We start from the raw sequence: 11,968 nt of genomic DNA, 5'->3' as shown, positions 1-11,968 counted from the left end.
AGGATAAGGGATGTTCGAGCAGTGGATGAAAAAACTCAAGAGCGAGAAGAACAAAGTGAAGTAGGCTGAATAATAAAGAGTGAAAACAATAAGCTGCATTAAGAATAGTTTCAGACTTAGAATTGAACAAATTTATCTGTCTTTATTTAAACTTGAAAATCATTGAGGGCAAAGCCTTCATTTACAATGACGTCGAGCAAGAAAGAAGACAGTCAATAAAACAAACATATAAATACAATTAATAAATAGACAAACAACAAAATCCATTAAAAACAGGTACAAACAGAAGTTAAAAGGTTTGAGACTGTGGATTTAAAATGACCAAGAGTTACCAATGAATTCATTTTAAAGTGCTTTGTAGTGCGTTCCAGGTTGATGATGCAAAGAAGCCAAAAGCAGTTCTTCAAAGCTCTGTATGAACACAAGGGACATAGAGCGTGAGCCAGTCATTAGTCCTTGTGTAATGTGGTCCAGTGGACCAAACTAGCATGGAATTAATGTAAGAAGGCAGCTTTCCAATAAGGGCCTTATAAATAAACAAATACATGTGCAAATCTCGCCTCTTAGAGAGAGAGGACCACCAAACCTGGAGCCATTAAAAACTATTCTCCAGTAACATCATCAATAACAGAATGTATGTCTGTCCAATATTTTTGAATAAGGTCACAAGACCAAAACAGGTGAATTAAAGTTCCTCTGAGAGACTTACTTTTGTAACAAAGGTTTGAGGTGCTGGAGAACATTTTCTGGAGGCGTTCAGATATTCCTGATCTGAAAAGGAAAATTACATCACAAAGAAATGTTTAGATATTTCCTGACATCCTTCCAAACCAAGAGTGTACTGTATGTAATTGGATTAATAATTGAAGACTTTTGATGCTCTACATTGTAGATCAGTGATTCTCAAAGTGGGGCCCTGCGACCCCCAGGGGTCCTTGAAGGGGCTCCAGGGGGCCCCAAGCAAAAAGGGGAATAATTTAGTTTCATTATAATTCCCTCCATAAATAACACAATGACAGAATTTGTGACTATTTTGGTCAATGGTTTCATACACTTTCTGTAATAAAACATCTAAAAGCAAAAATCTTATCAGATGGGGGTCCCTGGTCTAATTTGTGTCAGTTTAGGGGTCTTTGATGTGGAAAAAGTTTGAGAATCACTGTTGTACATGAATAAAAGTGATTTCAGTGGTCTTGAGCTAAAAGACCCCAGACCAAGATACAAGCTTGAGTAGATTGATCTGATAACATTTTATTAACTCAGGATCAGATCTAACAGGATGTAAATTTAATTCTGTATAATCTTTGAAGGCTGCTGGAAAATGTCTGAAGCACAGGTGCAACTAATCACTTAATGATGTCTCCCTTCCATTGAATGCACAACACAAAGGCCCTGCAGCTGACTCACCTGGATGAAATGATGCAATCAGTGTCAGCTGTGTTTAATGAGCCAGAAATGCACGTTTCTTTGTTAATTTTGAGCATATAGGTCTGATTACATTTCACTTTATTAGACGTAAACAGCAAAAATAATGTGTGAACTAAAAGTTGTGAAATATTGGTGAACTATGAACTTTCATTATAAAGCAAACAACCAATAAACAACAAATAAACGTGTCCTGTCACCATACTGGTTCAGCTGATGAATATGCGCACATTTACTTGAATAAAAAATAAATATGTGTGTCATTCTAGAGGTATTTAAATGAGATGAAGTGGATTTTCCGCTTCCATTGGTTTGCTGGTAGAATAAACTTGCATAACAACAGGGATCATGCTAATGGGAGGAGTAAGTAAGGACAGCAAGCCTGAAAAACACGTTTCGCAAATTCTCCAATCCAGTCGGCTTTTCTCTCTGCAGCCGGAGAAGCAGATCAGCAGGTCTCTGTTCCCTGAGCCACAGCATTCCTGTGAGCAATCCCGTCTGGTAAACATTTTAGTTGTTTTTATGTGAGCGGGGAAGTTGCTGCTGGGCACACGGAGAGTTTGGGATGGATGCTGCTGACAGAGACGGAGAGACGGTGAGCCGGCTGGAGAGGAGCAGCCACACGGCGTTCATAGACAACAACACGATGTATGTCTGGGGAGGTTACCAGGTAAGAAACGACGGTGTGTAAGTTTACCTGTGCAGGTATATCTGCGAGGCGCCACGTCACGAGGTAAACAAGTCTGCAACGATAAGTCAATTAAGCGATTAGCTGCCAATTATTAAATAAAATGTCCAAATTCTCTGATTCCAGTTTCTCAAACGTGAATATTTTCTGGTTTCTTTCATCCTCTGTGATAGTACTGTCTAGCACTGCCAACACCAACATTCCCAGTCAGAGAAAAGGTGAAAATAAGCAAAATGGAGTTTGCCTGTGGCCCCCAAATCACTAAACCCAACCCTGAAAAGAAAAAAATGACAAAATTTTGATTCCATCTTCTTAAATGTGAATGTTTTCTGGGCTCTTTAGTCCTCTATGATAGTAAACTGAGTATATTTGGGTTGGGTTGGGTTGGACAAAACAAGACATTTGAGGACGTCATCTTGGGCTCTGGGAAATGGTGATGGGTACGTTTTTTCATAATTTTCTGACATTTTATGGACCAAGCAACTAATCGATTAATCGTTAATGAAAGTAATCGTTAGTTGCAGGCCTACTTTGTCTGTTTCTCTGGGGGAAAAAAAACATGGACTTCTCAAGTTCAAGGATCCTCCAAGGAAACTTAAACTGCAGAAAATGTTTCAACAAGAAAGCAGACTGCATCCTGATTGTTGCTATGGTTACAAAATCCATCTAAAGTTTCCACTAGATCAGAAAATTCCAAACTATTCTCAAGAGCATTATAATAGGGATGCAACTAATGATTATTTTCACGATCGATTAAACTGTCAGTCATTTTCTCTTTCTTTCTTCTTAATCGATTGCTTGTTTGGTCCATCAAATGTCCAGAAAATGCAGAAAAAATTCGATGGAATCAGAGATTTTTATTTATTTATTTTATTTTATTTTTTTCTTCCTTTTCAGGGGCGGATTTAGTGATTTGGGGGCCCCAGGCAAACTCTGTCTTGCTCTATTTTCACCCTTTATCTAACTGTAAATGTTGGTATTGGCAGTGGTAGAAGAAGTACTCAAACCTTTTTCTTAAGTAAAACTATTATTACTGCTCAGTAAAAAATACTGTAAAAGTCCTGCATTCAAATTTTTACTTAAGAGTGACAGAGATGTATTATCAGCACAATGTACTTGTCTGTTCAAGGTGGAGCCTCTAATTCTTATATAATGCTGGATAGTTTAATCAATAATAATGCATCATATTTTATTTGTTATATTTTGTGAGTAAAACCTCAATCTGCAACATAACCCGTAACATTTATCTATCAGATAAATGTACAACGTTTTCCTCTGAAGTAGAAATGTACAGTTGCATATATATATTTTTTTTTAAGTGCTTTGGAGACCTTTTTAAAGTTATTTTGGTGTATAATGAGTTAGAATAGTAACATAATTCACTATATTTCATATCTAAACACCATAATAAATCTATAACTGTTGGGGGGCCCCAGGCAGTTGCCTACGTTGCCTAATAGTAAAGTCTGCCCCTGTTTCCTTTTTTATGTTTTGTGGTCACTGTAGCAGTGTTTAACCTGAAATAGTGCCAGTGTGCAGCCAAAAGCTGGTGGCATTCTGGGTTTCATGTAGAAGATAAAGCAGAAGTACACTTTGTTTTCATACATGACTTTATCTCCTCTTTTGTTTCCTCTTTCTTTGACAGGTAGCTGCTGGAATGGATGTCATGTTGCCCAGTGATGAGATATGGCTCTGTGATTTAGACAGCGGGACGTGGTAAGATAAGGCTGTTTTATCAGCTGAGATGAACACTGTGTGTCACCTTGACATTTAAGCCACTTAGGCCTAGAGCATGTATGTTTTTGATAAAGTTAGCTCTTTTAAAAAAAAAAAAAGACAGTGACAACAAGAACTTGATAAAGAAGTACGACTACAGTTAAAGGGAGGAAAGAAAAAAAAAAACATGAAAAACAACTTCTTTTGTAGTTTCTCTTTCACTTCAGTTGGGTGTTTTGAGATAAGTCAACCTCCCACTATCTCTGAATTAACATTTACATTTGTGTTTAACGTTTGCAAGTGTTCAACTTGCTATGTCTTCTCTTTTCCTTTTTCTGCGTGTCAGGGAGCGGCAGGAGATCACAGGAGACATCCCCCCAGACTTATCAGGTTTCTGTGGCTCTCATGTTAACGGCACGCTCTTCATCTTCGCAGGATGCGGCCCCCTCGGTTGGACAAACCAAGTGAGTTACTGTCGATAAACCACCGTGCTAGCTTTTGTTTGGTAAAAGCAGACGGCTCCAGCTTATCTCCATGTGTTATCATTTACATCGGAGTGACGGAGCTGAGTGTCAGTTTTTTTTCTGAAAGATAAATATCTGCAGTCTTTGAAAAACCAACACTTGTTGCTTTTTCTGAGATAGAAAGATTTTTTTAACTGAAGCTGTGATCCCAAGTTCCTAATCAAAGCAAAGACACATCTATTTGTATGAGGTGAACCAAAATGAAAAAGTTTCTTGTGCAAAACAGAGATAATGTCATTTCTGGCTACATGAATAAGAGTCACAACTTGAACAATTACTGAAATATCTCTAACAATTGGATGGATTGCCATAAATTGTTCATTCATCTAGAGCTGCAACTATTAGTTGATTAATAGATCTACAGAAAATTAATCGCTATCTATTTTTATAATTAATGAAAAAGTTTGTTTTTTGGTTTGAGAGTTTGCTGGTGTGAATATAATTCTTCCCAAATATAAAGAGCAAGTTTACAATCTATACAACATCACAGTCTTTAAACTATTCCTTTCCTACTCCACACAACCTTTAGTTTTTATGTTAGCCATAATTGAGCTTGTTGTAACTTGATTTTGGCAAGACGGAGACAGATCCACAAGTAACACTAGAATCAAAAAACAGTTTTACACATACAAAGAGTCTACCTCTTGGTATTGTGGTGCATAACAGTCAAAAATTAGAAGATGAGAGAAAACACAAGTACCTATACAGAAAAACATACCACTACCATGAAAGATGTGATATAACTAATTAAATAAAAAAACAATTTAAAATGTGAAATATGGTAAAAATATATTCTATATAAGTGAAAAGAGCTGTGGAATTGTACAAGATATTGACCATGAATATGCAAAAGTTCCCAATACAACATGGTACAAACAGTACAATGTAAAATTACAAATAACTGCGTTAATGTAATGTGCCGTTATTCATTGTGATGGTTTCACAGGTGTGCAGACGATGACACGTTAATATAACGTATAGTGTCCATTGGGGGGGATAGTCTGTGTCATTGTCGATGAGGCCAGCTGCAGATGAGAAGAAGCTGTTCTTGAGTTGTGAGGTTTTGTTGTTGACAAACCTCAGCCTCTTGCTGAAGGGGAGCGTTTCAAAAAGTTAATGTCCAGGGTGGGGCAGGGGTCGGCCATAATCTTTCCTGCTGGCCTCCAGTGTCTTGGAGGCGTGCAGGTCCTGGAGGGATGGCAGGTTGCAGCCGATCACCCTCTCAGCAGAGCAGATGATTCGCTGCAGTCCGCCCTTGTCTCTGGCAGAAAGGGGTGTGTGCACAAAAAAAAAAACAGTTATTCAAGGCCAATGACAATTTATTTAAAAAAAAAAAAAAAAAAAAGTAACATTCATGAATTTGGACTGAATTAAGTATTACAGTTTTCTCTTTTGTTAATTTTACATGTGTAAATATTTCTTTTCTTTTTAACCAGGTAGTCTGTTGACGTACGTTATCTTTCATGAGAGAGACTTAGCCAATATAGCAGAGTCATGTGAAAAAATTGTTTTTACATATTGCACAATTAAGCTGGGAGGCACAAAGGAACGAACTTGAACTTTCTAGTAAACCTGTTTTTGAAAGTGGTGTTTCAATCTCTTTGATAAAGGCAGTGTTTCAAAATGATGTTTGCCTCATAAATTATTCCACGCTCAGGGTGTGTCAGAATATCATCCGTCTTGAGTGTTTTGTCTGATAATGCAAAATGCAGAGATGAATAATTGACAGGATCAAACCTATAACTATTTTTCTGCTGGAGCTCTCAATATGGTTTTATAAAGCAAATCTTGGAAATATTGACCTCTGCCACCTTCAATGCAGGCCTCAACAACATTAAAGGCCATTTTATTAATGCTTATTTGATGATAAAGATGATGCTTTTTTGCATAATCTGATGAATTTATCTTTGCTCTCTGCAGATGTTCAGCCTTGACCTCACACAGCAGCACTGCTCGTGGAAGAAAGTGACCGACACAAAAGGAACTACGCCGTCACCACGAGATAAACACTCCTGCTGGGTCCACAGAGACAGGTCGGTCCATTCTGTGGAAAATCACACCCTGACACACAAACTGCCTACGAAGAAGAGCTGAACTAGTGCTTGTAAACAGCTGAAAATGAGCTCCAGCTGAACCTTCAGACAGCTGTACACACCCTCAACATGGGAGGCTTGTCATTCTGAGGACTTGTTCATTTTGCATCCTAATTACACATTCACAGCTCTGCAGGATGAATGGTAGCTTCAAAAAGTGTTATGGAATTTCAGAAAATAGATATTTTAGAGAGATTAGAGAACAGAAAAATACCCTGGAACTATTCTGATAATTGTTTTGAGTCGTTATTTAAAGGAAAAAGGTGCTAAAACTCTCAAGTTCCAACTTCTTAAATGTGAATAGTTTCTGGTTTTGTCTGTCTTCTATGATATTAAACTGAATATCTTTGGGCTATGGACAAAACTTGACATTTTAGGTTACATCTTGAGCTTTTGGAAATAGTGATTGACATTTTTCCACTATTTTCTGACACTTTAGACCAAACAACTAATCAAGAAAGTAATCAACAGATCAATTGATAATGAAAATAATCATTAGTTGCAGCCATAGATCAGGAGGAAAAAAATAACCAATAATTTTCAATAATTTTCTTAATAGTTGTGTATAGTTTAATTTGTGAATAGATGGTGAGAATATTTTGTTCTTGTTTCTTTGCCGCAGATTAATCTACTTTGGTGGATATGGATGTAAGACCGTAGGGGAGGTACGAAACACAGGCTCATCAAGCTTCGTCGTTGAAGAGATGTCCTGGGTAAATAATGATAGTAATACAGCACATCTAATGTGTATTCTGAGAAACAGAATAACTCTTATGAGTATCCTTGAGCAAAATCAACCAATAATTGTATACTGTCAATAAAACAAGGTGGTTCATTGTTTGTAGTCTGTAAACTATAGCAAACATACTTCTTTGGTAATTGTATATAAGTATTCCAATCTTTCCATTCAGACAACAATTGGAGACATGTTATTTAGGTTCTGGGGCTGGAACAACGAAGTCCATGTTTTTGACATACATACTGCTACATGGAGCACGCCAGAGACTCAGGTGAGTAGAGCAACATGATGAGGGTCGAGTATTCTTCTCTGCTCTTGTATTCAGTTTTACATTTTACTTTCAGACAATAACAACACTTAGAGTCTGCAGCCACGCTAGCAACTCTGAGGCTGTACTTGTAGCAGTGATTTAAGCTAAATGCTAATGTCACCATGGCAATGCTAACATGCTGATATTAAACAGGTAATGTTAACTGCATTCACCTGTAATTGGCACTAAACTAAGTACAGCTGAGGCTAATGGAAGTCATTAGTTTTGCAGGTATTTGGTTTTAAGTATTGCAAAAACACAATTTTTGATCAGATGGTGGTGCTAGTAGAAAAGTCGGGTGATCACCAAAGTGAGTAGGATTCATCCTCTGGGGATCATGATTGTCAGTTAAAGTAGTGGATCGACAGACAGATTGACATTGCCATCTGTGCCAACTGCTAGCTTGGCTAAAAATTTCATTACAAAAAAAAAATCTCAGACTCTTTATATCATGGCTACATGGGTTTTAGGATACATCTATGATGTTTACAGCATGAATAGTGTGTTTTTGTTTTTTTTTTTGACCAGGGCCCTGCTCCTGCTCCCAGAGGCTGCCATGCCAGCGCCCTTCTGGGGAACAAAGGTTACATCTCTGGTGGCGGGGTGAGTTGGCTAGACTGTGCTGAGCTAACTCTGCATACACTATAAGTCCAGAAGTATGTGGACACCCGGGTCCTGGAGCTGTTTGTCATGTTTCAAGCCGCTTAGTTTCAATTAAGGGAAATCTCAATGTTGCATACAGTCGCATTTTAGACAATAGTGTGTTTCCATATTTGTGGCAACAGTTTGGGGAAGGCCTTTTCCTGTTTCAACATTCTGTTCCTGTTGTGACATGACAATGCCCTCGTGCACAAAGCCAGGTTTATAAAGGAAAGGTTTTCTTTGAACTTAGTGAGGGAGAACGTGACTTTCCTGCACAATCACATCCAACACCTCCAGGGATGAACTAGAACGCCAACTGTGAGCCAGGCCTTATCACATCAGTGGCTGACCTCACTAATACGCCTGTTTGCTAAATGGGAGCAAATCCCTGCAGCCAAGATATTGTGGAAAGCTTTCCCAGCAGAATACTTCAATACTTTTGGCCATGAAGTGTGTCTTAGCTTTTTATTAAAGGGTAGCAGTCTTTTTACTGTGCATATTCATAGCACTTTAACGGTAACACTTTGAGATTATTTGCTTATCAGAGGTCTGTCTTTACTTAAAAATGATTGTTTTTCAGGAGACTGCTGAGTTGGATATGTTCTGCTTAGACCTGGAAACCTGGACCTGGACTAAATTGTAAAACTTTCTTCACTCTCACACCACATTAAGTAGCTGTGTTTCATTTCTCTGCAGTGATTTACTGACTGCAGTTTGCTCTCTGTGTATATTTCTCTCCTCAAGTGACACCTCCCCATCCTGTACACCTCTGGGGCGCTCTATGCACACCATGACGCCCATATCCGATCACACACTCTTCATATACGGAGGTCTGGGCACAGATGGAAACACTCTCAGTAAGTCTTGCTGACAGAGTAAGTGTGGATCTCTTGTTTCTGCATTAAGTCTGCATGCACAAAGTCTCCACGCTGCACGTCTCCCGCTGCATGAGTAAGACTGAAACTAGAAGGAAAAACATTTTATCTGTATGATGTTACAATCGTCAATATCCTTCAGCATTGATGAAGAGTGTACAAGATTGAAGGATATCTTTTTAAATGCATGTCTAAAAACGAAGTCTCTTCTAAAATCTTCTTAAATCTCTTCCTTCTAGATGACGCCTGGCAGTTTAACACACTCAAAAAACAGTGGACCAAGATGATGCACCCACACAAGGACAAGCCCAGGTAGTTAATTTGTCATATGAAGTATAATAGATGATATAGGATATAAAGCTACTTGCCTTTTTAAAAGTTGCTTTTTTTTTTCTTGTTACCTCAAAGCTACAATTTCAGCTGTATCAGTTTCTCTATGACAAACCTGAAAGAGCTCCTTGCTTGTAGTGTTTTGTAAATCTGCCTCTTTATTCATCCAAATGTTCACGTCCACAGGGTGTGTCACACCGCCTGCCTGGGAAGTGACAATGACGTTGTTGTATTCGGGGGAAGCAGCAACTTCTGCATCCTCATGGACTCGGTATGTGATGAGAAAGCTTGTTTAGATCATTTTTAAAGTCATTTTGTAAGACAGGAATTAGAATTTGATCTCTACTAGCCTGTTGCTTGATATTTAAAATAAAGTTGCTATTTGAAAGATTTACTTTTAGCTTCACTGCAAAGTCTCAGTGAGTAAAATGTTGTGCAGGATAATCCCCTCATTCCTTTTTGTAATACTATATTAAGCTACGTGTTTTGTCAAGTGAACTAATTATAACCCAGTGATTCAGTAAAACAGTTGCATAAAGAAAGCTTAAGTGGTTTAAGGACTCAAAGTATGACGTGCATTTATGTGGTAATGATTTCACACAAGAAGCCAACAAATATGGCAATAAACACAAAGTACAACTGAGGCTGATGGGAATGTCATTAGTCTGCAGCTATTTGATCATAAACTAAAGCACTGGACAAATTTTGACCTGATGATGGCACTAGATGTAGGTTGAATTGTAATAACGTCAGCGATCCTTTAACTCGAGTATCTGTATCGTTTTGTGGCGATGCATCCAGTAGTTGTTGACCTTCTTGGCCAACGTTGCCACTCTGCTAATGTGGCTAAGAAACACTTTCACACACACTTTTAACATTTCATAATTTTAAAAGGATGAAACTGATAATTTAGGTTTATACCCGAGTTTCATTCATCCTCATGTGATTATTGTCTGTCCTCCTCTTACCTTGTTGTTGTTGTCAATCCTCTTTGTCATTAGGTGGCTGTTCTAAGGGCTCCGTCGCAACGTCACTGCAGTGATGTGTTCATGTTTCAGACCCAGCCGTACTCCCTCTTCAGGTACGTTGAATAATATCAATAACTACCAGCTCTGAATTCCTGTTTTGTGACGTATTTAGTGTGGAAACAGTGCACCTTCTGTTGTGTTACTGGTTGATCACATGGATTTCTTGTTGACAAAGTGCATTAAGTACGCCGGCAGCATGTTTTGCATGTTGTGTGCATTCACATGATTAAGCAGTTTTAACAAAGTCCACATTGACCCTTTAAACACTTGTGGCTATTTATACTCTCCACTCGCTCTGAGCTGCACAGTTCCTCATTGGACTTGTGTGACAACACTAGCACGCTGTTATGCTAATGAGCTTTACTTTGTTATTATGTATTGACACGCCATAGGCTGTGGCATGTTTATGTGAAATGGTCAGAATTTAAGTTACTTACTAGTTAAGAGATGAAAATGTTCAAATTGTATTTTGTTCAGTGACGGAAAGTTCACTTCCTGAAAATATCAGGTGAGGTTTTAAGTCAATAACCTTTTCTGAGCTCAGGTAATGTTGATGTTTCAGCTTTGTAGATTGTAATTCTCCTCAAAGGAACTGGTCCTACTGGGTTAGTGTGAATGTGGTCTCCCATTCGCAGTAGTAAGATGATCAAGGTTACATGTAGAGCTGCATTGATTCATCAGTCAATCTGCAATTTTACAAGCAAAAACAGCAAACATTTGCAGGTTCCAGGATTTAAAATGTGAGAATTTGCTGCTTTTCTTGGATTTTCTATTACAGTAAATAGAATATTTTGTAGTTTAGGAGTATTGATCGAGAGGAACAAAAAAAAAAACCCAACATATTTGAAGACGTCAACTTGTGCTCCAAGATATTGTGATCAGAATTTTTCCCAGTTTTCTGATGTTTTAGCAACCACAATCTGTATAGATGATGAAAGTAATCGTTAGCTGGAGCCGTAAATACATTCAGCTATAAAAATGGCTACTCATTTTGGAAAATATGCTTATTTGTTTTCTTACCAAGAGTGAGATAAGTAAAAATGTCTGCTCCTTATCAGAGCAGAGAAACTTTTTTTTAGAGGTCGTTTTGGAGAATCTGAACAAGCTGAATGTTTCTTTTCTTTTTTTTTCCCCCTCTAGACTGTGTGAGGATTTCATAGGAGGAAACCCGGAGCTGTTTGGGGAGCAGCTGAACTGGCTGCCGTCGAAGCTGCGGAACAAAATTGACAAGAGAGTGGCCTTTTTCTCTGCCGCGAAGACTGTTCTCACAGCTTAAAGAGGACTGATTTTAGAGTGATTCTGAGCCACTCGGTTATTACAAAACTGTTTTCCGTTTTTTTTTTTGTTGTTTTTTTTGTGTCGGGAACATGTTATATGTTTAATAAGGATTTAAAGAAAACATGGTGCTAAAGCTTAATTGTTTTAACTTAAGAGAATATAATATGTAAATAAAGTTTTTGTCTTATTTTAAACAACCATTTGTGATTAACCTTTTACCCCATGTAGTGATTTGATGTGCAATCTGTTTTTGAATAAAGATATTGATATGTTTATCACTGTGGTGTTTTATTATTTCCACTAAGTACAGTGCAGTAGAA

At 37.9% G+C, this 11,968-nt stretch overlaps 1 protein-coding gene and 1 long non-coding RNA gene across 2 annotated transcripts; one reads left to right on the top strand and one right to left on the bottom strand.

Annotated features, from left to right (window-relative positions):
* Positions 1-182: 182 nt before the first annotated feature.
* On the bottom strand, positions 183-1,667 carry LOC121887524. Its single transcript, XR_006092987.1, has 3 exons — positions 1,408-1,667; positions 710-771; positions 183-411 (listed from the first exon to the last, which is right to left on the bottom strand). It is a non-coding gene; the product is annotated as an uncharacterized LOC121887524 (long non-coding RNA).
* A 153-nt stretch (positions 1,668-1,820) lies between these two features.
* Positions 1,821-11,923, top strand: LOC121887521 (kelch domain-containing protein 1-like). Its single transcript, XM_042398332.1, has 13 exons — positions 1,821-2,095; positions 3,759-3,829; positions 4,176-4,293; positions 6,274-6,386; positions 7,069-7,159; positions 7,358-7,456; positions 8,024-8,098; positions 8,718-8,776; positions 8,882-8,994; positions 9,252-9,324; positions 9,529-9,613; positions 10,344-10,423; positions 11,511-11,923. The coding sequence occupies exons 1-13, from the start codon at positions 1,991-1,993 to the stop codon at positions 11,644-11,646; spliced, it is 1,218 nt and encodes a 405-aa protein (XP_042254266.1). The 5' UTR covers positions 1,821-1,990; the 3' UTR covers positions 11,647-11,923.
* Positions 11,924-11,968: the final 45 nt, after the last annotated feature.

The sequence above is a fragment of the Thunnus maccoyii genome, chromosome 20 (assembly GCF_910596095.1).
Source record: "Thunnus maccoyii chromosome 20, fThuMac1.1, whole genome shotgun sequence".
Taxonomy (NCBI): Eukaryota; Metazoa; Chordata; class Actinopteri; order Scombriformes; family Scombridae; genus Thunnus; species Thunnus maccoyii.
The sequence above is the reverse complement of the archived record's forward strand: the minus strand, read 5'-3'. Positions and strand labels throughout refer to the sequence as shown.

Bases quoted from the DNA above. Each gene is read 5' to 3' on its own strand.
- LOC121887521 (XM_042398332.1), top strand. From the start codon at position 1,991: ATGGATGCTGCTGACAGAGACGGAGAGACGGTGAGCCGGCTGGAGAGG. The intron at 2,096-3,758 runs GTAAGAAACGAC...TTTCTTTGACAG, and splicing joins ATGTCTGGGGAGGTTACCAG to GTAGCTGCTGGAATGGATGT. The intron at 10,424-11,510 runs GTACGTTGAATA...TTCCCCCTCTAG, and splicing joins CAGCCGTACTCCCTCTTCAG to ACTGTGTGAGGATTTCATAG.